We start from the raw sequence: 27484 nt of genomic DNA, 5'->3' as shown, positions 1-27484 counted from the left end.
ACTAGCATACAAAATCTCCCCTCTGTCCAGATCCTGTCAGTATTTCATTAGTTAAAAGACACACAATAGGTGGAGCAAACTCTCAATACAAACACAGAAGCTATTGTAACTTACTCTGCTAAAGTTTTCTTCTGTTTGTTGGTAAGTACCTATATTATTTACTCAAGTAATAAACATTAAAGAAAAAAGTTTTATCTTTAGTTTACATTCTAGTAGTTTCTAATGTTTTCTGCAATGTTTTCTGTTTAAGCCTCTCACCTCTGGACTACATTTTCTCTTTATTTGTCTAGTCAAGTAGCTATTTGATTCTTTATGCTATTTGTAATGTATAAAAATTATTAGCTTACACTGTTGGTTTTGAAAACCTAGCTGGAAATATAATTCATAGCTGAGAAACAAGGGTATTGTTTTGTCTTCAGAACTCTTTTAAAACAAGATTAATATATTATTTAAAGACAGTCAACATCAAAGACCTGGAGAATAAATAAGTGTATGTTGCTTATATATCTAAGACCCATGTAAGAACTATATGCTGTCTTTATTAGGAACACAACAGCAGGGTAAGGGTAATTGTTTCAGGATGAAAATAGCGTACCACATGCTGATAAATTTACAGAGAAACAGCATTTCATGACCTAAACTAATTATAACTGAAATACATATTCCTCAAAATCAGCAAGAAACAATTCATTGTTGTTTGGCTGTGTTCTTAAGTCTTATTAATGTCTTGCATTACCATACTACTTCACATCTTTATACTTCATTGGTATGTAGTATGTCAAACAAGCTATGTACAGTTCTGAAATGAGACCTAAAGCTGACTTCACTTCAGATACTTTGTATATATTATTTCCAAATTTATTCAGCATTGCTTAATTTATGCTCTGCAGCAATAAACTTTTCCTTTCAAAGTAAACATGATTTATTTTAATTATAGACCAAAATCTTAAGAAATGACTAAGATATATCATAATATTAAGAAATTTTCGCTCATTAAAGGATAGATCTTACTAACATTTATAGGATCATTAGTGCTGAATAACTCCATTAGCCTCAGGGGAATAGTTCCAGATTTCCAGTATTTCCACCCTACCATTGCTTTGACTGGAGTTTCTCTGAATTACATGGCTCTGAGAGCAGAATCTGGCCTTTGTTACAATAAAATGTTTAACGTGTAGCATTATTTAGGGTTAAGCTAAGCCCTGATTTTAAGGAATTTCCATATTGTCAATATAACTTAGTTTTCATTGTTTTCTAAGCACTTCTGATAAACATTTATCCTACCAGAAAATAAATAATAATTAACAGATTGAGTGAAGATGGCTAAATGTTATAATGCATCACAATAATTTAAGCTCCGAGATTCTTTATTGGGAAATACCAATTCATTCATCAGTTCTACAAGATGTTGCAAATTATATGCCAGATGTTAGGACATATTGTTTTAGTCCCTATTAATGTTTGTGATCTTTAGATAAAAATGATTTGACAATAAGTATAAAGGAATATTTAGTAATTCCAATACAAAACATTCTCAGCATACTTCATCTACATCTGCTTTTCTACACTGAGAGCTTGACCAGCCTTCTGCTGAACATTCTCCATATTCTCCAGTGTCTAAAAGTTTGTCTCACTAAGTTTTGACAACTTCCAAACTCACTAAGTATGGAAAAAAAAGTTTTGACAGCTTCAAAAGTAAATATCACCTCACATAGAAAGTAAAATAATGATGCTGAAGGCTCTTCTTTACTGGCAAAATATTTAAATGGATATGAAATAATATTAAGCTTGGATTGTAGGAATATTTTTCTACTTTCAACCAGGTTTGGGTCAAAGTTCTGATTAGTGTTTTTTTCTGAATGACACATTAATTAAAACAAAATATGATAACTCTTAGTGTTTGCTCAGTTCCTTCCACCCAAGGAACTTCACTTTTTCAAGCTGGTAACAAAGGGGAGATGGAGCATGGACTATTTCTAACCTTTCCCAATTAATGGGCTGAATGAATGAATGCTGGTTTTTCTTTCCCTTAGGGCCAGATCTTAAAAAGACTTAGGTGGTAATGAGTTTAGATTTCTACATTCAGAATTGTAGTCCTGAAGACACCTATTCTGCTGATGCCTAAACTAGAGTCATCTGAACTTTGTAGGAGTCTCAGCTGTTTACATTAAATTCCCAAGATGTCTAAAGAATCACTTTGGAAAAAACATCTAGAAGTGTTTCAATATTCCTATCTGGATGGGGAACTAGAATCTAATGATTATTTCTGATCTTTTTCCTGAGGGGCTTGATCCAGTAACTTCACTCTAAAAATGCTTACTGCACTCATCTTTGGCCAGTCTTTAGGCAGAATGCAGCTATGGCCAACATTTCCTTTGAAAAGGGTTGGAAGAAGAAGTAGAGGTAGTGATGCCCATACTTCCTTGCTTAAATGTCAACTCAGCAGCTAGAGCTTCCAGGATGTGGAAACCCAAAAGCAATTTCTCCCTGCAGAGAGCCTGAGGGCAGACCTAGGGCAATATGATAATGGCACTTGCTGCATCCCCACTCTCCCACAGGCCCGGTATGCTGCCTGATTGCTGGTCTTCAGTGTATGTGGAATTTGAACAAGTGGGCAGGGCTTATTCCTTGACAAGGTCCTTGGCTTGGCAGGGAGGCAGTATAGAAAGGCAGTAATCTCTCTGGTCAATAGTATAAATCGCATCACTTTCCATGGAAAGTTAATGAAATAAAAATTAGCATTGTTCAAGTGGCATTTAGAGTTTGACAGCGACGCCAAACGAGCTGTAACAAAAACTGACATCCTTACCCACTGTTGTTGTGTGTTGTTCAAGGTGTTAGAAGTATATCTAAAAATCTCTGTGACTTCACACACATACATTTACAGCTCTAGTACAAATGTATGAGTTTCTTGGGTCTGCTGAAAATTTCCATACTAATTTGTCAGTACTGTAATAAATGCAGATTTATATTTAAGTTAGTCTTATAATGTAGTAGGACTCAATTCTATCAACTGTTGCCAACTTGACCTTATTTCTTGGATATCCTTGTTGAGATGAATGACTATGTGGAGTATGATACTAGGCAACCTAAGTAAAGATTGTAGATCTGGACACTAGAAACTAACTACATAATTCATTGTAGGATATAGGAAACACATAGCATAAGCAAGTTCTATCTATTGAGTCATAATTCAATGAAATCTATGATGGCAGGAGTAAAATTTTGAATTTATTGGAAAGGTTTGACATATATAACCATACGAGACTATCCCCAAATCTGGTTCTTTTATTTTTAATTCTTCTTGTTTTTACAGCTTTTTCCATGCAATGTTAAATACCATCATGAATCACACATCAAAGTAACAATAAAACAAAACAGGCAATGTGTAGCCAGACCTTTGATCCCATATATTTCTTACTGTAAAACTGTGTAATACAGCAAAGAATGTCTTGTCTTTTGGTATGTTTCATTTGCTTTAACATTATTTTACTCCCAGGAAAGAATCAGCAGGCTGAAAATGATTTAGCCACAAAAGAGACATTTTGGGCCTTCACCCCCAAGTCCATAGTGTTTTACCATGTACAACAAATGGATATAGTCGCATTTTATAGCCATTTTGATTGTTTTTTCCACAGTGGTAAATGGCTAAGTGCAGTGCAATTCACACTATACCATTAGGCTCCAGTGTTGATTGGAAGAAGCAAATTTAAAAGCGATTTCTAAACAATGTGAAAATTTTAGTTTTATTTATTTTTTCTGCCCTCTTTTTACCTCTTGAAAACATAGATTGTAAGACTGGAAGGGACCTCAGAAGATCATGGGGTCCAGCCCCCTGCACCAAGCAGGAAAGACCTGGGGGTCAGGTGACCCCAGCCAGGTGACTGTCCAGTCTCCTCTTGAAGATTTCCAGGGTGGGTGACTGCACCACCTCTGGAGGGAGCTTATACCACATCCTGAGCACCCTGACTGTGAAGAAGTTTTTCTTAATGTTGAGCCTGAATTGATCTTCCAGGAGTTTGTGGCCATTACTCCTGGTTTTCCCCTCAGGTGCCCTGGGCTGCTCATTGAGCCTTGATGTACTCCTCTAGTGTAGTGGTAAGCTGCTACCAGGTCCCCTCTCGGCCTTCTTTTCCTCAGGCTGGGAAGAGTCCCAGATCCCTCAGCCTTTCCTCATTTGGCTTGCCTTTTAAGACTCTGATCATATGGGTGGCTCTTCTTTGGACTCTCTCAAGCTTGTCCACATCCTTGTTAAAGTGCGGTGCCCAGAACTGGACTCAGTACTCTAGCTGCGGTCTCACCAGAACAGGAAGTCTTGCCTAGCTTGTCACAAACCTAGTCAGTAGAGTGACTGGAGAATTTTGACATTGGAAGAATCAGGGGTTGGGGTTTTGGGACAGAAGTTCAATAAATCAATTTAACCTAAATCAGTTAAGTCTGATACTACATCTATCCAGGTTTATCTTAAACCAGTTTCAGCTATTTTGAAAGTGGTTTATGTGCCCTGAACTTCTGTTGTGTTACAGATTTGACCAGTTTATATGTAATGTCTATCCCTAGCTTGAAGTCTGCTAATCAAGAGAAAAGGATGTGTAGTCAGATTGTTTTTTGTTTATGCCTGTTGTTAATAAATATCTGAGAGAACAAATGGTTACTAAAAGTTGCATACCTCTGTTTTTTGTGAGAATTCCTAATGTACATGTTCTGTGTCTTTTTCTCCTGCAAAAAAGCCAGGAAAGGCAAAACCTGCCATTTTTTTAAAGTAAAATGAACAATTGCTAACTAGCCTTTTCCTTATACTGTATTAGTATTACCTTAAAGAAATAGATGGTATAATTTATATACAATATTTACAAAGAAAACATTATTCTTTTATTGTAAACATATATAGAATAAAGGAAGGTCACAAACTCAATTTTGCAAGTTGTTTGCAGGCCATTTTCAAGGGTGATTCTTTTATTAATAATCTCTGTAAAAAACAAATGTGAAGGTCCAAGTTTATGATCCCTAAATAATTTCCACACCAAATGTGCTCATTTTAAAATAAAAAAATACTTGCCTTAACTGCCAGACTTACATAATCCTCACTTTTCCTCTCCCCAGCATCCTAAATTCAGGTGTTTTCTTTCCTTCTTATACACCACCATATCTAATAAAGATTTTCTAAACCAAATTATGTCCTGAGGTGCAGGAAAAGAGGAGACAACCTGAATCTGTAATCAATGGGTTTGCACAAGTCATTTCAGACTTTGTAATTAGAATTCAGCAAATAACTGTTGACAATGTGCAAAAAATAACTGAAACCAGGTCTCACTTTCTGCCTCTATCTGTTGGTCTCAGCTAAAATTCTGGCTAGGCAAAATTAGTATAGAATAGATACAAAATAGAATAGTAAAACCTTATTGTTGCCACTAGAGTGGGGAGATATAACTCCAAACAGAACAAGGATCAATGAGATCTACTGAGTAAGAAACGGCTTTTTTACTCATTTTTACTTAATGATTTTGAGAACAAAAATCACATTTTGTATATGTGTGCCTGAACTCTTCATGCCCATTCAGTCCCCATGCTTTTTGCTGAGATTAAAAGGGTGTTAGTTTCTGCTTATTGTGGTACTATTTTCTAGGCTGGACATCTGCCAGTAGGAACTACACCCAGACCAAGAGCTAATTTCACCATCACGTAATATATCTTTCAATCATTATTTCCTTTGGCCAAATTTGAATGAGTAATTGACACATGAAAAGTTCTGTATCTCATCCTGAAGTATAAATAAGGGAGACAGCTGGGGCACTAGCTTTAGTGCTAACTTGCAGGGAGGGAGCAGAAAAACAGCAGCTGCTGTCACCACAAGTGACATCCCAGCTGTTGCTGCTGCCTTGTATGCTGCAAGCCTCTCACTGTGTATTTAATACATTAGACTTCATGCCCTTCAGAATAGCTTGCCATTCAAAAAGTTCCAGTATCCTCTTGCTGGAAGCATAATATAAACAAAAGTAATAACACACTGTCACAGGACAGGGTCCCTAAGGATGGCTGTGATCTCCTAAGGCCCCTTGACTATGACAATTTGGCGCACCGGGCACCCTCAGTTCTTTCCTGCCACATCTTTGATAGAGATATGAAAATAGGAAGGCTGCCTTTAAGTCCTCTTGGACACAGTTTGGTGGACTCTCTGACCCCATGGGTTCCTGGACCCCTTGTAGGTCCCGTTTTACAATGGGTGTTTCAGGGCACCCCAGCCTTATGTGCTATAAATATGGCTTCAACCACCCCTTTACCATGCCCCAAGCCTTGCAGATGGTACTGGTGTTGTCATGCCCAGGCCTTATTATGATTCAGCCCCTTGTCCTCGCTGGGCTCTCCGCAGCCCATGTCTTAGCACCCCTCAGCCCTGGGCTCTCCACTACATAAGGAGCGCTTGGTCCCTCTACATTACCTGGAGCAGAACCCAGTCAGGCCTCCCTCCACTTACTCCAGGAGGGCTCCTTCTCCCTTGGCCACCAGCAGAGAACTGCCTCCTATTCCCTATCCTGAGGTTTATATGGGCCCAGGGCCCTGCCCCTTCCAGCCAGCTGACCAGGTGCAGGTGCAGGCTAACTTCCTCATTAGCTGGTTGCTATGTGCACCTGGGCTACTGTCTGGCTCTTTGGGCTCTTCCAAGGCAGTTTCTGGTCTTTTAGGAGCAGGTACCTTAGTGCCCTGTGACACACACATTTAACACTGGGCTGCTACAGAAATGGGATCCCTGGATATTAGAGATAATAAACTGAACTCACTGAGAGTTTTGCCATTGATTTCAGTGCAGTGAGCATTCCATCCATTGTTTCTGAACAATCAAGGAAGATTGCCTTTTCTCTTCTATTCTGTACTTGTGCTGTGCCCATCCCATGTGCATTTAAAGTTCTGTCATTTTATTATATACTTCAAAGGAAACACAGCAAAGAAAAGTGTGCTTTCCAAATGTAACACAAGAATACTGAAAAGAAAATATATTTCAATGTTCTAAAAAGGTTTTGTAATGAATAAATAAGTTTTAAATGTAGACACCCATCCACACCCACACCTATATTTGACAGTATGATTTTACTCTATAAGAATTCCTGTTTTATAAATGTAGTAATTAGTGTATGACAAAATGGATAACTGAACTCTTTTTAATGTAACCAATGCCAGATGATAACACTACTTCTGAATTTCTTGTTTTGCATAAAAGTTCTTCCACCATAGAGAAATGAGTTATTAAAAGCTATACATCCACCTAATCATTGCTAATCTGTAATGTTTTCCAAAGGAGGTTATAGCAGATTTTAAGAATTTGAGAGAAACCAGAAGTAAACTGTACAGAGAGGTTCCTACAGATTGCCTGAGCAACTACTAACTTAAGTTCCTTTCCATAATTTACACTTTTTCTCTTCTTCCTTCTTTTAGAAAAGAATCAAATTTCAAAGGTAAAAGAGAGGATGTTATGTAACAGTTTAATAATAACTTTGAAAAAATAATTTAAAAATCATATAGCTAATAGCATAGCATATTTACTGGAGCTGAGGATAACATTTACTGGAGCTGAGGATGCAGGCCAAAAATGTACCAACTGTGGTCAAATCTTCAGTCTTCAGCACTGTTGATCCTTTCCTAAGCAATAAAATAATGTAAGACCAAAGGAAAAATACCAGAAGACACTCTTTGCTGGATTATACAGTTTTACAGTAAGATATGTATACCGCCAAAGGTCTGCCTCAGCATTTCTTGTTTTATTGTTACTTTGATGTGTGATTCATGATACTATTTAAAATGACGTAAAAGGCTGTTAAAAAAGACATCTACCATGGGTTGGATCATAATTTTTAAAGTAATTTTAAAACAATGTCTAATTTGTTACATAAATCTCTTTGTTTCGAGAAACAAAATAATAAAAATATACAAGAAAGCATATAACACAACAACATTGGCAATTTCCATGCAATAATAATAGAATAAAGAAAATCATTTTCCTTCCACAGACTTATCTATTCATAAAAGTTGTACTTCTTTAACTATACTGTTAAAGTTAAAGAAGCATAAGTCCTCCAGCATGGATGCAGTTGGATCAGTAAAAATGTGCTTATACCAATATAACTTATTCCTGTGTGAGAAAAGGAATAACCTATGTTGACATAAGATACCATTGTATTGGTATAATTGTATTGACAGGAAGAGTTTTTATAAATATACTGTAAAGAACATTCCAGTAAAGCTTCTCCCTTTCTAAGATAGTTAAACAAGTACAAACTTTACGGGTGGGTCAGGCCTAGCTAGGAATTACATGCGAGGTGCTGACACATTCTAATGTAAAGGTATGTCTATACTAATGTGCGATTACATCCTGGATTTAGCCCAAGTGATTTCAAGCCAAGTGACCCTTCTTCTGGCAGTCCTTATTACAATGTCAGACACATGCTAAAACTTATATATATATCCATAGTAGGAGATGCATTTGGGCAGACTGAAATCACAATTATTGAAGGCACAATAAACAGAGTTTAATGTAGTGTAGACCAGATAGCAATATGTGTTAAGCAGGCCTTAAGGTGTAGGATCCCCATAATATTTTACTTCAGGTATTTGAATCTGTTTTAAAGTACATATGGTCTTCCCTACAGTGGCCTTCAGATTGTGATAACTAATGTGTGTGTTCTAACAACAAACCTTTAAAAACCACTTTCGACTAAGCCCAAAGCTACTTCTCTCTCTATTTCACTGCAAAGATATATGGTTAGAGGTTTAAAGAAACAATCTCCACATTTTCAGAGAAATTACGACGAAAAAAATGGAGCTCTCCTAAAGCAAGGCAGGTTCTTGAATGATAGGTATGAAATAATGTAATAAAATCATAGCAGACCAATTCTTACCTTCAGCATAAAGAACGTTAATTAAAATATACACTGGATGGCTTTATGATAAAGTTTTTATTGTTGTTGTCCTTTTGGCACAAAAGACCACAAGGGATCAAAATATGTAAGTGAAACAAATTCTTCCATCTCTTGAAAATAAATGGCAAGAGAAAATATGTTCATAAACGTGACCTTTTAGGGAGACGCAAAAACTTGAAGTTTAAGGACAATTAAAAACAAATATAATGAGATAAAAAACCAGAAATGCATTAATGTTACACTTATGGATTATGGTTTTTCAGAAAGTCAATAAGGAGACAGTGGAATATAACATGACAGATTATATCAGAAGGCTATTAAATGGCCAACACATAAATTAGTATGTGAAGTAGCTGCTCTAATGAGATGTACTAGAATACAAAGAACTTGGGATAATCAATAACGAAAAGAGAGAGGAGCAGACCAGAGTCGATCAGCTGGAAGAGGTCAAGGTAGATGAGTATATTAGCAGTGTACTAAAATACATTTTATTAGTGTTTAAAGGGGAAGCTCAAGATATTTTAGGGGTTTACATTTTCTAAGATGTTATTTTTGATGTAGAAGTCCAACCTGCTTTTTCCTCTATTTCAGCTAATATCAACTGTTTGGAAATGCTATATTCAGGCACAATGGAAGTAAACGTCATTTAAAATTAGCAGAATATGCTTAAGAAAAGCAAACATTTATTTGCTCCTTTTTACTCAGACGGTGAAGAAAACTTGCACAGTGAGACGAACTTTGATTGACAAGTAGGAACTTTTATCAGTGATTACAAAAGAACTATGGATACTAATCATCCAGAAACCTCACCATTATAAATTTCATTACCAACATAAAGAGAAAACTGTATATACATTTTTGTTTTGAGGCAAAAACCTACTGAATCCAAAAGATTCTCATTAATTTCAAGGCTTTTTGGACCTGGACACTAACTGCTGTCTTTACAAAGAGCAGCTTTTGTTTTTAGAATATAGAGCAGAAAACATTTGAAAACAGGTTCTGTTTTGAGAAATATGTGCGTCCTTTGAAAGTTAAATTAACCATGACTGTGTCACTGAATGAAAAAACAGGAGAAACTGAATCAAGGTTGATAATGAGCTGCAAAATGGAATCGTTAATACCCATGCTCATTATAGAGATAGCAATTAAAGTAGTCCAATTAATTTTCACGTGTGAGACCAGCAAACTCATAGTCCAGATAACGTGTAGTGGAGACAGTAATAAAAGACATTTTGTTTGTGTTTAGGAGACTATTTTGTGCATTTGTGAAACAGTAATTTTTCTCCAGTTTATCAATATCAAGGAAGAACTTTTTCTGTGTTTCTGGTTCACCTGGTCTTAAGATTGTATGGAAGTAAAAATATATTCCATAAAAATACAATTTGCAAAAACCAAAATGAAACAAACTTACTTTAGGTCTATATATCAAGACTGGTCCTTCTAGCACCACATAAAATGTTTTAGGAATCCTTATCCTGTTCATAAACAGGTATTACTCTTTAGAGACTTATGCTGAGCGACACTGAATGAACAATGACTGTCATCACGATATGCATAATTAAACTCAAAGGTATGCAATCTATGCTGACTGAGAACAGATGAGACCATCCTGAAGAAAGAGATAATTGCTTTTCTGAATGTTTCTGTGCAAGTAAAACCTTTTTCTATCTCGAAGTAAGAAGAAAGTTACAACCATATCAAGTTCTGAACCGTAAGCACTGTTACTCCGTCCTTTGTGGTGGTGTTTAAAGACTGTTGGATCAGGATCCCATTTGTAGACACCATGCAGAAAAACAACACCAGTACTACCCCTGCTTCAAAACAGTTCAGAGTTATGGCCAGTAGTAATGCTTTGTAGGTATGCTGGTATGCTACACTGACAAAATGCTCCTAGTGTGTGTGCATCTTGTATGAATAAAACTGTACTTTGTCAGCATAGATTTTTTCAGGAAACTGCTTCCTCTGAGAAAAAAAAACTGTAAGAGGAAAAGCACCATGCCTTATCTTACCTTTGACCAATACAGCTTTGCTTGTGTACGATTCTGACAATTCACTACAGGTGAAGAGTCAGATGAAAACTGAGAGGTGAGATGCAGTTTTATGAGACCACACCTGAGCTTGAAAGTTGTTCTTCTAGTATAAAAATCTCATCTGTGGATGTGATTTTTATACTGATATAGCTTTACCAATGCAAACCCTCTTGTGGATACATTTATACTAATACAAGGGTACTTCATGCTTTTATAGCTTATCCCTTTCCCATACAGTAATAACTATCTTGGTATGAATCAGCTCTTTATTGATATCACTGCATCTGCACTAGGAGACTCAAATTTTGCACTGTGTGGGGTCTGGTAACCATGACTTTTTCCTGGTTCTCTCTGTGTGCAAGGATAGGAAATTCAGTAATCATTTTTTTCTTTTTCCCTTGTTGGTTTTCATTTGTTTGGTTTATCACTGCTATAGGAAATGGAAAAATGGTTGTTCAGATACTGGGATACAAACTGTGGAGCACTCCAGTTGCTGGAGTTGTAACAAGCTGTTACAAACTGTGGGGCACTCCAGCACCAATACAAAAAAACCAATACATTACTAATTTTAAATGTCAGCAGCACCTGAGCTTCAGTCTTCATCCAAGGATCTGCCTATACTGCTTATGCAGACAAAGCTGAGCTAGCTTTTAAATTACCTAGTATAGGTACTGGTAGCAATTTATCAGCAATTGCATGGGTTTCAGCCATAGCCTTGGCCACGCAGCTACATTTCTGTTAGTATTCAAGCTAGCTATTTTAAAGTTCTGTTGGGTGTTATAGGATCATAGAAAACTAGGGCTGAGTGGGACCTTAGAAGGTCATCTAGTCCAACCCCTGCTCAAAGCAGGACCACCCCCAACTAGATCATGTTTGCATGAGTTGCAGTGATACCTCTGGTTTATATGGTAAACATACACTGATGGTCCAGCTGATTACAGTTTAATGGATAAGGAAAGTCAAGATAAAGATTCTGGACAAGATTTAAGATAGGGGTAACATTCAAGTTATTGTCAAGGGCTGTGTATAGACAAAACAAGGGTTTACTTCACCCTAAATTGAAGCAGTGGGTTTTTAAAAACACTGCTTCAAATTAGGGCAAAGTAAACCCCTGTGTCATGTACACCTATGTTGTACTTGCCTCTCTGGCAACAGGGAGGGGAGGGCAAACTGCCAGTGGGTGGAGCGATCCCTGGGCTGTGGGGAGGGGGGAGTTGGTGCTTTGCTCCGCGGCAGTGGCAGCCCCCCCAGGCTGCACCTGCCCTCAGGCACCTAGCTTAGGCGATCTCGGGAGGCACTGCAGCTGCGGAGGGGAGGATCGGGTCCCTGTGCAGCTCATGCAGGCAGGGAGGCTCTAGGGGGGAAAAAAAAGGATTAGGCTTGCCCCCCCCTTTTTTTTTCCTTGGGTGGAGCCTACCTTTCCAGGCTGCTGCCAGGCTGCCTGCATGGGCTGCCTGCATAGACCCTGAGCTGCACGGAGCCCGATGCTTGGCTGCATGGCTGTAGGGCAGCAGACTAAACTGTTATAGTTTATTGTGCCCCGAAGTTATCTAAGGTGCATTACGACACCAAATGTGCTACAGTGACTGGAATTAATGCGCAATACATCACCGACGTGTGCAAACACCAACACCATTAAAACAGTGCAAAAGCATTTAACCTGCTTTAAAGTGTCATGCACACATGCCCCTCATTTCATCTATATACTCCCAAGTTGTAGCGCAAGTTATCTCTTGAGCTAAAAGTGCAGTGAACATAAGCATTTAGAAGCAGCCTTGCTTCCTTCAGCCTGTGGTGGACAGTAAATTGGGCAGCTTAGAGTTGACCTTATGTGTTGGCTTTCCCTTTCCTCTTATTAAACAAGAAAGAAAAACTGCTGGGGGGGAGGGGACTGGGAAAAGGACAGGGGATGGGAAGGAGACTGGAAGCTTTCTGGGTCACAGAAGGCCAAGGGGATGGAATGAAGAAAAATAATAGAAGGCAAGGAATGTCAGCTAAAAACAGATGTCAGATTTCTCTTGGGATCCTATAAATATACAAGTCCATTAGCCCACAGTAAGTACCTGTGAAGTATCAGAACACTTTGTCCTGGGACAATAGCAGCTAATTTGACTTAATTGCATATGAGTAAACAACAGTCTTCAGGCCCAGATTAAACATGATGTCTGTTTGGTTTAAACACAGGCTAGATACAAACATTACACATAAACCAGTATAAAAGACTGGAAACCAGTATAACCCTGTGACAGAAACTCAGAGCATGCAGACCAGTTTAAAATGGTGCAACCCAGTCTAAGATAGACCTGGATGGATGTAGTATCAGATTTAATCAGTATAGGTTAGACTGGTTGATCACAATTCTGCACCAGATCTTCTCCCGACTCAACTTAGGTTGCTGTCCTTCAGCATCCTAGGATCCTTTGTGGATTCTTGCTGGGCAGATGGGCTAGCCTCAGCCTGTGCTTGTTTGCTCCAGTCATCCCTGCCTCTGTTCCTGGGCTGTTACAGAGCTGAGGCAGCAAAGCCTCTGCTTCCCAGCCCTACATCCTGACTGCTCCTGTCAGCTGGGTGGGGAAGGGGGAGGGCAGGTGAAGGGGGTGATGGAGCCCCCTGCCCCAGCCCTAGGCCCTATACCCAGTGCCATCCCAGATATGGGGGCAGGGAGTGAATGCCAGGGGAGCCTGGAGTTTTTGCTGCTGCAGCCAAAGTAGTGGGTGCTCAGAGGCCACAAATTAACCTCTTGTGGCTACATACAGCCCATGGGCCATAAGTTGGAGAGCCCTAAGTGGTCTACAAGTAAGATTTCTCAAAGCATAAAACAGAATAGCAAGGCTGTTTCAGGCAGCATTTCAACCCACTTGTTTGGGGGGTATTTTGCTTTTGTTTTAATTTTCTCCTTTCTTATATCATGAATATGAAGCTAAAAAAAAGAAGCCCTAAATCAAAGCCATCTCTTTGCATGCTGTTTGCCCCTGGTGTGGCTATTGCTTTTTAACAAAATTGTCTCTACTTGTTTTTGTTTTCAAGGAAACCATCATATCATTCTCTGTGAAAACAACCTACTATGTGCAATTTGTGGATTAAATGGATAGCAATTACAATGCTGTTTATTATGACCAATGGTCAACTGGTCAAGCAAGCAAAAGCCCCACTGTTACTCCATAAGCCTTTCATTGTTGTTTGGAATGCACCTACAGAACAGTGCAGGCTCCGGTACAAGGTGGACTTAGACCTCAGCGTTTTTGACATTGCTTCAAACACTAATGAGACTTTGAGTGGATCCAATGTGACAATCTTTTATCACACTCATCTGGGGCATTACCCCTTTTACTCTGACAATGGATATCCTGTCAATGGAGGGGTGCCACAAAATGAAAGCCTTATAAAACACCTTAACAAAGCTAAGTCTGACATTGACTATTCCATACCCATGAAGAAATTCCAAGGCCTTGCAGTCATTGACTGGGAAAACTGGAGACCCCAATGGGATAGGAATTGGGGTAATAAAACCATTTATAGAAATAAGTCTCTCGAACTAGTTAGGAGGCACCATCCTCAGTGGTCAGAGGACAAACTTAGGAAAGTTGCTAAGGAGGAATTTGAGAATGCTGGCAAGAGTTTTATGAACAACACTATTCTTCTGGCTGAACATATGAGACCAAATGGTCTCTGGGGCTACTATCTTTACCCAGACTGCTACAATTATGATTACAAGGAACATCCACAAGCATACACAGGAAAATGCCCAGACATTGAATCTGCCCGCAATGATCTCCTGATTTGGTTATGGAAAGAAAGTACTGCTCTCTATCCTTCCATTTACCTGGATTATATATTGAAGTCAAGTCCAAATGCTCTGAAATTTGTTCACTATCGGGTTAAGGAAGCAATCCGTATTGCCTCAATTGCTAGAAAAGACTACATATTGCCTGTTTTTGTTTACTCCAGACCATTTTATGCCTATACTTTCTATGTGTTGACAGAGGTAAGCAGATAGATAGAAAAATCTAAATAGCTAGGCAGTTCCTTGGAAAAGCTACTTTCTCAAATTTCTCTTCATAGTTACAGCTGCAATTGTGTTTGATATCTAGAACAGCACTTTTAAAGAAAAGTACTGCAGTATGATACAAAGCACTGTAGCTTCCAATAATGAGTCCATGCTCTTTGTGTCTGTTTCTGTAGAATAATGACATATTTTTGATGAGGGTAATTTAGAAGAAAGTAGAGAGAAATTGTTTCCTCAGGGAAGTAATTCATTCAGATATTTTAATTTTTCAGTACAGCTGTGAAATGGAGTTGACAAATCTTTGTGAAGTTTGAAACTAATTAGTACAATAGGAAGATAAACTTTCATGAAAAACAAATCTCAGGGCTTATTTATCTTCCTCACATGGAAATTCACTTAGCACAGAAGTAAGCTAGTCAAATAAATTGGTCTCGACTAAGCATTGTCTGGGATTTCTAGCTCCTACATGAGGAAACTCCCACTGTACAGAATAGGATGGCAGACACCTTTGGAGGTAGCAAGCATCTCTTGGCTGTCTGGCTTTTTGTAATTATTATGATCTAGTACGTGGGTTTTGTTTTTTTTACTTGTTTTGAAGTTTTACTTTACTGAAATTAAATTGTTGTGTCATATAATGCCTCTTCACCCAGTAATAATGAATGGAAATATTTAAAAAAAAGCAATATATAGGGAGGTTACAACATAAGCAGCACAGATATATACACAAATACCAATGGCTTCTGATAATATCATGGAAAGTATGATCCATGGCCTTGACTCAGTCTATGCAAGTGGCAAGGAACACGTAATCCATGACTGTTTGCTGTCTTAGACACCTGTTCTAGCCTGAGTGTAGAAAGGTTTGGTGGGGATCTAGTAGCAGGCAGGAAGCTCATGCAAATATATCCCCTCCTGCCACAGTCTTTATGGATGTGGATTCTTTGCCACCCTCCTGGATCATGGATGGCAGCAGTGTACCACGAAGTGCTGCACAAAAAGACTCCAAGACTCTTGCAGTCAAAAAATAAATTACAACATGGTCAGGGGGCTGGGATAGTGGTGATCAGTCAGTGTTGTATTCTTCACCTCTAAGCTGTCATCAAGGCCTGTGCATAGTCAGTCCCATAGGCTTCAGGCTGCTCCTGGCTAACCACGCATGTTTAGATCTGTTAGTAGGAAATCTTGGCTGGACTCAAGCATATCCCTGCAGTCTCAGAGGATTTTAAGTCAGAAACTGATCAAAGCCACAGTTTCAGAAGCATTCATTAATTTGAGGCCCCAGGTTTTTTGTCTTTGCAACCCAAGTCTCTTTGATTTTCAGGTGGTGAGGACTCACTTTAAAGGGAACTGCAAATCCTCAATATCTTCAAAAACTGGGACTCAAAGGAATGATATATTTTGCCATTGATTTCAGTGGAGTCAGGATTCCATTTAAAGATGCTTCACTTGAGAATTCAAAATGCACACATAGTTGGTGAATATTACTGAAAACAACAGGTATAAATAGTTATGGTGGTTATAAGTGACAGGCTCTTTGTAAATGTATGCAAACCCCTGTCTTAATATGGAAATATCATTGGCATTGCCTAAAACCCTGCAATATAGTTTGCCACTTTAGTGTACTTTATGCACACCTTGAACATTTAAAGCTATCTAAATCTCATTTTTAACCTGAACTAGCTTCCAAGCTTCATAATAGTCATACAGTAGTCATTATTTAAAATAATATTTTCTTCTATGTTACCCTCTTTACCTTCAGGTCTACATTTCAGCCAATTAGTGTATGTATCTTTTTATACCTGGATGCTTTAGAGATCTCTTTAAAACTTTCAGCAGATATATGTCAGGTCCATTCACAACAGAAGAACTATAGGCATTTCAGTAACTTCACTATCAGCACTGCTCTGGTAGCAGACCAAACAGTGAATTGTGTTTTTCAGGCCTCTGACAGTTGTTATACTTAAGATATGATTAACTGATTGGGTGTCCCAGCTAGGAGAATGCACTGGAGCCCTTGACCTGGCAAGAAACATGTGTGCCACAGCAGGAGGTGCGATTGTTGGGATTGTGCATCAGATCCTGTGGTGCCTTCAATATAACATCTGTCATTAGCCACAGATAAGTTACCTCTGCAGATACCCTTTTCCCTGGGAAGCACTCTCTCTTTTTGTGGAGCACACTGCCTCTCTATGTGAACTTAAGCATCTTATCTGAGCAGCAGCTACTTTTACTTTCCAGCCATCTGCTTGCCCGCTCCTTTCCACTTGTTTCAAGGGGGGAGTGGTAGCGCCTGAATTTTCTCCCTATAGTCCTAATCTGCCAGACTGCACGTGGGAGTTACAAGGACTTTACTGCATGGGAACCCTGAGTTGCCAAATCCTTATTCAGCAGCTCAGGGTTCCCATGTAGTATTTCACAGCCCCCCACCCCCGGGCTTAGTTGGCTAACATTGTATGGTATGTAACCTAGTCGTGTTCCACTCCTCTCCCCCACCCCTCGATTGTTAGTCCCTCGCTCGGGCGCTTTGTATTTCCATCTCAACTTTGTCATCTTTTTCCTGGATTCCCCATCCAAAACATCTACTAATAAAAGTCCTTGTTAAGACAATTTAGCCCTATAAAAATACAGCTTGCATTTGCTGTCTGACACAATATGACATTGTGGGCGCATCCCCATACAGAGGGGCATGTGGTTGCCATGGCAAAAATAGCAGTGGAACAAATGTGGGGTTGATGTGAGGCAAATTGTTCCAGGTGGGGTAGGGCCAGCACCTGTGCTGGCCCCAGAAGCCTTACCTGGGATCTTTGGGGCCTTCTGGGGCATCAGCAGTGGTAATCCGGCTGCTTGGAGCCTGGCCAGTAGCCAGAGCATGGCCCTGACTGGCCAGGCTCTGGTTTCCAGCAGTGCATGCTGCTGCCACATGCACCACACCACTTTTTTTAGTGGCTTTTTTTTAGTGGGATCTCCCTTTGTCAAATTTAGCAGTGCAGCAATGCACTGTGTGTGGTTTGCAGTGCTTCAAACTGTATTGAGGAGCCACAAACCTCATGTATGTGCTAGTGGGGATGCACCCTGTATGTCTGCCTTAATCTGTACAATACCATAGATACAGCAGAGGTCACTCACTGAGAAAGAAACAGTGAAACAAAAACTGTGGGGAAGGGAGATGTTGTCCTGAGAGAGAACTGAACCTTCAGCAGCCCTTCATCAAGTCAGAAGGCTCAGGTTCAAAATGTCGTTGCAGCTGTGTTGCCCATACTCCATGACTCAAAGTGCACTGATTGCCTTTAGAACTGGATTCATTGCAAAATAAGGTAGCTGAGAACTCTTGCTTGCATTTTCTTTGCAAATCACTTGCAAACTGAACCTAGTTCATTTATGGGTTATTTAGAAACTGCCCACCTAAACTGTTCATTACTAATGAGATGTGATCAGTCATTTAAGTTGTATGCTAACATCCCTGCTCCCTGCCTAGATGACTGAGATTATTAATAAAGCAGAATGACAAATAACAAATGAGACTAATGAATAACAACTGCTCTTTTCCTTGTTCTCATGCTAAAGCATGTATTTGTGCAAAGACCATTGCCCTTGAGCAGAGCCAAGCTGGTACAAATGGTCCCAAATGCAGAACAAGATGAGATATAACCAGGATGGAAAAGAATGACTTCTTGGAATTTGATTCACAAACGTTTGTTTTGCAGAATGTGACTTCTCTTAATTGCAGTCCATTTCCTTTCACACTGATGTTTCCAAAAGATTAAAAATCTCCCTTCCATTATTTAATATACAAGAACATTTCACAGCTGATGAGGGGGCAGAAGGAATATAGGTAGGAGAGGTATGGATTCTCCATACCTCCCCTCCATGGGCATAGTCCAGTACACAAGAATCTGAAGCACCACTTTATTCCAAGGTTGGAAAAGTGTCTTGAACATGAGAAGTGAAAGGAAGAAACCAGGGGAGTGGAGATTCCCTGACACTGGGGAGCATTTAACATCAGTTGAGTCACAGAGGTTCCCCTGAGTAGCTGGAAGATAAGACAAAATCAAAAACCATTACAAAATGGAGTGTTTATTTTTAACATTGTCTCTTTATTTTACATAGCTCTTGTAGGGATTGGGGTAGGCAAATATCCCATCTGCTTATTTATCTACTGGCATAGCCTTTGTATCTGGGCATCTCCCAATCTTCCAAGCTTCTCATCAGTGATTTGGAAGATGGGATGAAGTGCAGCCTCAGCAAGTTTGCATAGGACACCAAGGTGTGGGGAGCAGTAGATACACCGGAGGGTAGGGCTAGAATTCAGAGATATCTTGACAGATTGGAGCACTGAAACAAAAGGAATCTCATGAAGTTCAATAAGGACACTTGCAAAGTCCTGCACTTAGGACAGAACAATCCCATGTACTGTGGCCAACTGGCTAAGCAGCAGCTCTTCAGAAAAGGAGCTGAGGATTACAGTAGCCAATAAACTGAATGTGAGCCAACAGTTTGTCCTTGTTACAAAGAAGGCTAATGGTAGACTGGGCTGCATTGATACGGGTTTGGCCAGCAGATCATTCTCCTCTATTTGACACTGTTGAGGCCACATCTGGAGTACTGTGTCCAGTTTTGCTCCCCGCCCCCCCCTAACTACAGAAAGGATGTGGACAAATTAGAGAGAGTCCAGTGGGCAACAAAAATAGTTAGGGGGGTGAGGGCACGTGATTTCTGAGGAGAGGCTGAGGGAACTGGGCTAATTTAGTCTAGAGCAGAGAAGATTGAGGGGGCATTTAATAACAGCCTTCAAGTACCTTGAAAGGTGGTTACAAAGAGAAAGGAGTTACACTCTTCTCAATGGTGGCAGATGACATATCAAGGAGCAATGGTCTTGGGTGTCAGCAAGGGAAGTTTAGGTTAGATATTAGGAGAAGCTTTCTCATTAGGAGGGTAGTGTAGCACTGGAACAGGCTACCCAGACAGGTTATCCTTGGAGGTTTTTAAGACCCAGGTAGACAGAGCCTTGGCTGGGATTATCTAGTTGGGGTGGTCCTACTTTGAGCAAGGGGTTGGACTAGATGACCTTCTGAGGTCCCTTCTAACCACAATTTTCTATGATAATCTTTTATTGTCAGACATCCCTAGGAGGTAAGGAAGTAAAATGATGTAAGGAACAGAAAGACTAAGGCCTGGATTCACAAAGGGACTCAGGTATTACAGCACCTAAGTTTTCTCATTGGAGTGGGATTCATAGCCCTGTGCTGGGTGCCTAAGCTCCCATATACTGTGCATGAGGAGATTTTAGTGACCCAGAATGGGATGCACAAGAGCTAGTATGCTAAGCAGAGAGCAACCTAAACCAGCCACTAGCTGAGAATAAGGATGTACCGTGTCATGCTGATGTCCGATTGCAGCGCAAGGGACTGGAACGGAGGGGTTAGAAGGGCCGGTTAGCTCTCTATGGGACGGTTAACACGAGTCCAGCTCACGTCGCCTGAAGAGACTGGAGGTGAGGTGATAGTCATGGAGGCGGAGAGTAGTTGAAGGTAGAGGTTTATTTACTCACAGTGAACATTGTGGAGAGAAACGAGATGCAGAGAAGTAGGCTGCTAATCATGTCGAGGCCAGCAATGAAGCAGTGTTCGGTGGTTGCTAATCGTGAACGGGAGGTGGAAGCTAGGTGATCAGGCTAGCGTCCCTTGTGATAATGGAAGCGGGTGATGAACGACCTCGCTTGGGTGAGGCTGTGCGCTCCCTTATATCACTCAGGTGACGCGCTCAATGGTGAGCTGGCTGTTTTCACCTCTCACCTCTCAGGGTTCTGTGTCCCAGCCTTATTTGGCGTTGCAAACTAGCTGACCTCACCTATGTTGGTGGCACTCTGATAACGAAAGTAATAGTATGGCAGCGTTTGTTTTACTCTTTTGTGATGGTTGCGGGGAAGAAGGGCGAGGCTCGCCATCTTGGTGCCTCACGCATCGATGCCACCATTATGGTGTGCGTGTGACATACTGGCGGTATGCCCCATTCCATAAGTACCACCTTTCACTTTTTATTCCAAGTCCTAAACCTTTCCCTTGGGCCAAAGAGAGAGGATAAGCTAATGAGCATGACTCTGTGGCCTGGCACTTAGGACCCTCACCTGGGAAGGGGAAAGACCTGCCCCAAAGCTTTTATTACTATAATTATATAACGACCTCTTATTGTCCTCAGCAAAACTTCAGAAGGTGAGAGAGTAAGTGCTCCTTTTCCATGTCTGGAGGAGCTGGGTGCCAGGACACAGCAGAAGCAGCAGCCCTGCATCACCTGGCTCTAGAAACTAAGCTAGAAAAGTCTTGTCTTACCTGCTCCAGGGACTTAAAGACCCTTGCTGCCTCTACCATCTCCCTGCACCTGGCTCCTCTAGCTGGGTGCCACAGGGCTGCTCCAGCTCGGCTCCTATGGCTCGGATGTGCAGGGCTGCTCCAGATGAAACAGACTCTGGGGCACGGGGCATCATTCCAGAGCCTCCCTTAATTTGTCACCTGAGGCTGGTGCCTTTCTTTCCCCTTGCCAAGTTATGCTTCTGGTTACTGAATAAAAGGCAAGTGGGTCAGTACTTCACATGGAGGCAATGGTAGCTCATGCCATCACCACAAGGGCAGCAGCTTCTGTATGAGGAGGTAAGTACTTGCTTCCCTTGTCTTCCTTCTCTGCCCACCCTGAACTACCCTCACAGCTGCTCAGGAGACCTTTGTTCCTGGGGTACTTGAAAGTAGTTGTTGGGGCATCCTGAGAGCAGCTTCACGGCTGCGTTTCTGGGTTTGGTGCACGTAAGTGGGGCCAGCTCAGCAGCACTGGAAGTGCAGTGTAGACATCCTACATGGTATCAAGCTGCTTGATACTGAGATACCTCTGGGCATGCACAGGAGCAGAGCTCTAACTGTATTAGAAATTTAAAACTTGCGTGTCTACAGACTACATCTATATACAGTTAGTTAGAGGATCTGGAGGATCACACTCTTGGACCTGGGTGCCTCAGTTCTGCATAAATCCTTTGGGGAGGTGGATCTAAAGGTATAGTTACTTCTGCCAGACATTTCCAGTCATGTTCTGTGTAGCCACTCTCTTGGTGTGCCCCAGACCCAGAAATATACCAGTGAGGCAACTCAGGGGTACTCTCTCTGTGGCTGGCAGTTCTGTGTATGAAGTATTAGTACCATACTAATGGGTGAATGGGGAGAATGGGGGACCAGAATTATAGTCTCCAGGGAGCCTGCACTGCCACAGCAGCGATCCATGGTCAGTACCTTGCACTGAGGCAGCAGGAACCCATGCCATGCAGAAGCTACTGCCCTCACGGTGATAAGGAGGTAAGCACTCGCTTCGTTCCTTCTCCTTCTCTGCCCACCCTGCCCCACCCACATTTTAAGTTATACCTCTGATATGGAGCCTGTCGGGGAGCAGACGAGTAGGGGAGCTCAGGGATTTCCTAGCTTACAAAGCTGTCACAGTGTAGACGTGTCCTAAGTCATTGCCTCAAGGTTACCCAGGAAGTCTATGACAAGAAATGAAACAGGACTCACTATCCAGTGCCGTGCTGCTACACCAGACTTACTTAGAAGTCCTTTCTGACTATTTTTCATTCATATGTGTTTGGTGTAGATTCATCTTTGTTTTGTCAGAGTGAAACGAGATCCCCTACTTGTCAATGAAGTCTGAGTTGTGTGGAGTGCTAATTTACTCTACCATCCTGTAGCTCATGTTGAGAGACACAGTCCAGACTTCGCATTGTTATAATCTTTATACAGTTCTTCACACATGAAAAGGCCTATAGATCGCTCATTACCAAAAGTTTCAGGTATATTATAAATTCACTCAGCTTTGATCTTTAATTCAAACACATTTACTGCTAAAATAAATCCAGCAGGGGAAAAAAATTGCCATTTCCTGACTTGAAAGTAACATGGGCAGCATACTCTACCCTATTTTTTTTTAAAGAAATCAGTGAACTATATGCTTTTAGGTGTAATGACCTTCTCTCAAGAACTGCTTGGGTGATCAGCAGTGCTAGGAACTGCAGGTGAGCCCAATTATACCTCAGAATACTGTGAGTACTATGCAGAAAACCAGCAGGCAAACCTATCCTTTAATATAGCTTAAAGGTTTCAAATATTATTTTTTCTGACCTTTAGTTAAAGGTTGCAGCCACCACTTGTTTGTCCTCATATTCTGCTCCAGTAATTCAGCTCACTTCCCTGAAATATTGATCTGTCTCTTGGACAATTAACACTTCAGACATAGGAATTCCTCACAGTATACTTTGTAAACCATGTACATTTAGATTGCCTTGATAATATTTTAATAATAAATACTTTTCATAATAATAACCATAGGCATCACCTTTTGTCTACCACAGAGAATCAGCGATCCTGTGAAATGTACTTATTTTTTATGACATAGTTGTAGGTTCTTGCGAAAAGAAATACAACAGCCAGTGTCTAGCCTCAGAGGATAGTGAGCAGGGGAACCAACTTTCCCAACTGACTCATTTAAGGCATCTGCTAGGTTTTTAGGGAAAGAAGAATGCTATCTGCTGTGGCTGATTCTGTTAATTTATTCCTACCTTCCCTGCTTCTGCTAAGGGTAGGAATTTACTGGAGGCTCTGGTTCACCCGAGCAAATCTTTTTTTATTTTATTTTATTTTCTGTCTTGATAATGGCTCCCCAGACTCTTTTCCTGCTGTTACAGAAGATCCACTGTGGCTCTGCCTGCACTTCAAGCACTCAAGCTCAGAGATTTTTTTTTGCCTTAGCAGTACTCTATAGTGAGCCATAGCCCAACTATTCCTTGGCTTATGGTTCAGTTCTTAACTGGCTTAGCTCCAGGCATAGTGCTTGTGCATTCTGCAGATGCCTGGAAGGTCTGCTTCTGAAAAGTTGCTGCTGTTATTGCCTTTCTTCCTCCCTTTCTTTTTTTTTTTTAAAGAAAGAGAAAAAAAAAAGTTTTTGTTTTGTTTCTGTTTTACTCCCCTCTGTTTTCCCCTTTTTTCAGGCCTTGGCACTTGTCTAGTCTTAGATCACCACTTTTTCTGTCAATGCCAGATTCAATGCAAGACTTTCATTCTGACAGGAAGCAGTCTTATTTGTGCTGCTGTGTCCACACCGCTGGGTGCTATACCTCTTTAATTGAATTGGTACAATTAAAGTGGCACAACTTGGGTTTGCAGACAAGGTCTGAGAGTTGCAGATGATCAGTGCCTGTTCTGGTCAAATCACTTGTGCAAAAAGTAACAGTCATGTACAATAATTATCCAAAGCATTTCTGCTTAACATTGTCACAGCCACTTATGGGCTGTTGAAGGAACTTGTAAATATACATTAACATCTATTGCAAAGTACATTTAGTTGTGCATACAGACAGGATTGCTCTTTAGATAGTTAAACTGGCTTCTCTTCCTAGAACTTGTGACATACTTTTGGAATGGATTGTCCAAAACACTTCAGGGAGTCTCTGCCTATTTTTACTATGATCTGTTATTTGTATTAAAGTAACAACTATGATCCTTTGTTATGGAGCAGAACCATATTATGTTTGGTACTGTACAAACAAAGCAGAGGAAGTAATTCCTTTCCTCAAGCAACTTACAGTCTAAGTAAAGAGTTTACCATGGGGCTTTTTGAGTATGAACACTTTACGGTAGGATTCAACATTTCCTCTGAAAAAGCAGTGCTGAGGTGCTAGCATGTCCTTTGCTTATTTGTGTCCTTGGGTTTTGATTCTTTTTCAAGGTCCATTTTTTTTTCCTTTTTCCATTTTTCAGATTGACCTGGTGAACACTATTGGTGAAAGTGCTGCTTTGGGAGCAGCAGGGGTTGTTCTTTGGGGAAGCATGCAATATGCCAGCTCAAAGGTAAGTGGGTTTGGTTTACTAGTGTTCAGTAGTGAAACGCTCTGTCCTTGACAAAATCCTCAGGATCTTTACCCTGCCCATCCCCAGTTCTATCATTTTTTACCTCTTACCCTCAAGGCCCACCCTGAGTATTGGCTGGAGGTGACTGCTTGCAATTCCTTTCAGGGCTTGTTAATGCCATATTGTATTTATCCAGAGAAGTCTCTTTCCTGTACTTCAGTCCAGAGATCACTTTCAAGAATCAAATGCTGATGTTGCGTATAGTAACACATAACACTAATACAAAGTTAAAAGAAAGATACAGCTGCTTGTCAGTCTTTCAAAATGTTATGTCATCCATTTTACAACGTTCTGTTTGCATAATATTTTTGTCAGTCTAGTCACAAGCCAAAAGTGTGTTTCTTTTGGCAGAGGTGAATCAGACTTTTCACAGGTCATAGATACAGTACTGTCTTCAATTTTGTGGCAAAGCCACAGGTTGAATACAGTGACAATGGATGCACACATAATTACAGGCATTGAGGCACCAAATGTCTGGATTCAGTTTTTGGCCTTTGGATTCTGTCTCAATGATCTAAAGCAGCGGTTTCCAAACGTTTTAGATCGCAGACCAGCAAACTGTGGACCAGAAGTGACCTTGGACTGGAAGTGACCAGCATACTGCGGGCTGGCAGCCAACCCTTTTTTATACTTATAAAAGGGTTGGCTGCCAGCCCGCAGTATGCCGGTCAGTTCCAGTCGGCAGTTTGCCAGTCCATGGTTTACTGGTCCGTGGTCACTTCGGACTGGCAGCCTACCCTCCTGCAGACCGGCACCAGGGATTGGGAATCTCTGGTCTAAAGGGAGGATGGAAGGTCTGGGAAGCCTCCGCTTCTCCATGTTTCTGTCTAGGCATACGTCTTGAAGCCTGGGGGACCTCTTCCATACAATATGATCCAGAAGAATTGATGGCTACCTACTACTATACAAGAAAAGTCCTGGTTCTTTTCCCAAGGCCTTGGGACTATTCTGAAATAGTTTTATGGCTCTTCCCTTCTGGAATTACAGAGGGTGACAGGAGGATATCCTATCTGTCTATGTAGGCATCTGCTCAGCCAGCACTCCTCGCTCTGAGGCAGAGGACAATCTCATTGGCTCTTAAGAGGCTTTAGAAATGTAGGAAACAGCAATTCCCACAGAATCTTATGCTACTTTTATTGGAGTAAATCAATGGGAGTTCTGCCACTAACTCATTGGAGGCTGCTGGTGCCCTGAATGAGTTTGGGACCTGATTCATAGTATGAGAATGCACTCAAAAGCTACTTTATCTGGTGTCTGCAACTTCACCATGAATTACTGAACTTTTCAATATGTTATTAATTTGCATGGGTTATGGCAATCAGCATGGGAACTGCTGGTACTAAATTGCCAATACTAAAGTGAGTCAGTATATGTTTTTAAACTCCCTTTAATTTTAAATTGTTCCTTTACAGCAACCTTTATGTTTGCTTTTGGGGTTTTTCTTGTTGTTTTGGTTTTTTTAATAGCAAATTTAGCCTGTGGTTACCAGGTACACAAAACAAACAAACGAAGATTATAATGGATGCCAACCTCTTGCTTTCATGTTAATAATCTACTAAAATAATGAAATTTGGATGTAATTGAGCTAGCTATTGAGTAACATGGCTTTTGATTTCCTGCAGGAGAGCTGTTCAACTGTGAAAAGATACATAGATGGTCCCTTAGGACACTATGTTATTAATGTGACCTCAGCTGCCAAACTCTGCAGTAAAGTTCTGTGCAAGAAAAATGGAAGATGTATCCGTAAGAACAGTGAATCTTCTGCTTATCTACACTTGTCACCCAACAGTTTTAAGATCAGAATCCACTATTCTGAAAAAGGTCCAAGATTTGTAGTCACTGGTAAACCTGGACCTCAAGACATAGAAGCCATGAAGCAGAGATTCATGTGCCAGTGTTACCAAGGCTGGACTGGGATATTTTGTGAACTACCCAATCAAAAGTTACTTGGCCATTTAGCTCAAGTAGCTAACTTCCTCTTACTTGGAGCTATGCAGATTTTTGTGCTTTTCATTGCACTCTAATATTTCCTGAAACAAGACAAGAAAGCAAGAAATAGTGTAACTGAGGTCTCTTCCCTTTCCTCAGATGGGAGATGCTATCCAGACTGTTGCTATGTCATCTTCCTTCTGTTTCATTCAAATCCCAGTGAGACTGCACCACATGTTAAGCAGGTTTCTACTACAGCTCTCTCCTAATTGGACAACTAGTGCGGCCCCTAGTTTTTCCAGTTAAAACTCCCACTGATCCAACTACTGTATTGAGAAAAGTTGGGTCTGGACTTTAGGATATGGCCCTATAGGAGCAGAAAAGAAGAATACAATAACTATTAATTTTAGAGGATGGACAAATTGGATATCATGGCTTGTATAGCAGCTTTTACAGATGGGGTCTGAATGGTTCAGGGAATTGTGCATAGTATTATAAATGTATTTTTAAGTGTGTGACCAGCAGATTTTCTCAGGCGGTTTGGGCTGACATGTTAGTACAGTAAAGATTAAAATTTTCTGTGATTATTTGTCCTGTTGATTTAGCAGTTACTATTTTACTTGAATGTTACTGTCTGTAACTTCCATTGATCAATTCAAATTTTTCTAATAA

At 40.5% G+C, this 27484-nt stretch overlaps 1 protein-coding gene across 1 annotated transcript; it reads left to right on the top strand.

Moving 5' to 3' along the window:
* Positions 1–88: 88 nt before the first annotated feature.
* On the top strand, positions 89–27484 carry LOC149865662 (hyaluronidase Ccc Hy-1-like). The gene is made up of 4 exons (XM_090042168.1): positions 89–141; positions 13970–14927; positions 24734–24823; positions 26506–27484. The coding sequence occupies exons 2-4, from the start codon at positions 14007–14009 to the stop codon at positions 26905–26907; spliced, it is 1413 nt and encodes a 470-aa protein (XP_089898294.1). The 5' UTR covers positions 89–141; positions 13970–14006; the 3' UTR covers positions 26908–27484.

This window comes from Crocodylus siamensis, chromosome 4 (assembly GCF_052110815.1).
Source record: "Crocodylus siamensis isolate JL-2025a chromosome 4, ASM5211081v1, whole genome shotgun sequence".
In the NCBI taxonomy this organism is placed as follows: domain Eukaryota; kingdom Metazoa; phylum Chordata; order Crocodylia; family Crocodylidae; genus Crocodylus; species Crocodylus siamensis.
The sequence above is the reverse complement of the archived record's forward strand: the minus strand, read 5'-3'. Positions and strand labels throughout refer to the sequence as shown.

What these genes read in the sequence shown, in the direction of transcription:
- LOC149865662 (XM_090042168.1), top strand. Translation starts at nt 14,007, where the DNA reads ATGTGCAATTTGTGGATTAAATGGATAGCAATTACAATGCTGTTTATT. An exon ending in CTTTCTATGTGTTGACAGAG is followed by an intron (nt 14,928 to 24,733) that starts GTAAGCAGATAG and finishes TCCATTTTTCAG; the next exon opens with ATTGACCTGGTGAACACTAT. An exon ending in TGCAATATGCCAGCTCAAAG is followed by an intron (nt 24,824 to 26,505) that starts GTAAGTGGGTTT and finishes GATTTCCTGCAG; the next exon opens with GAGAGCTGTTCAACTGTGAA.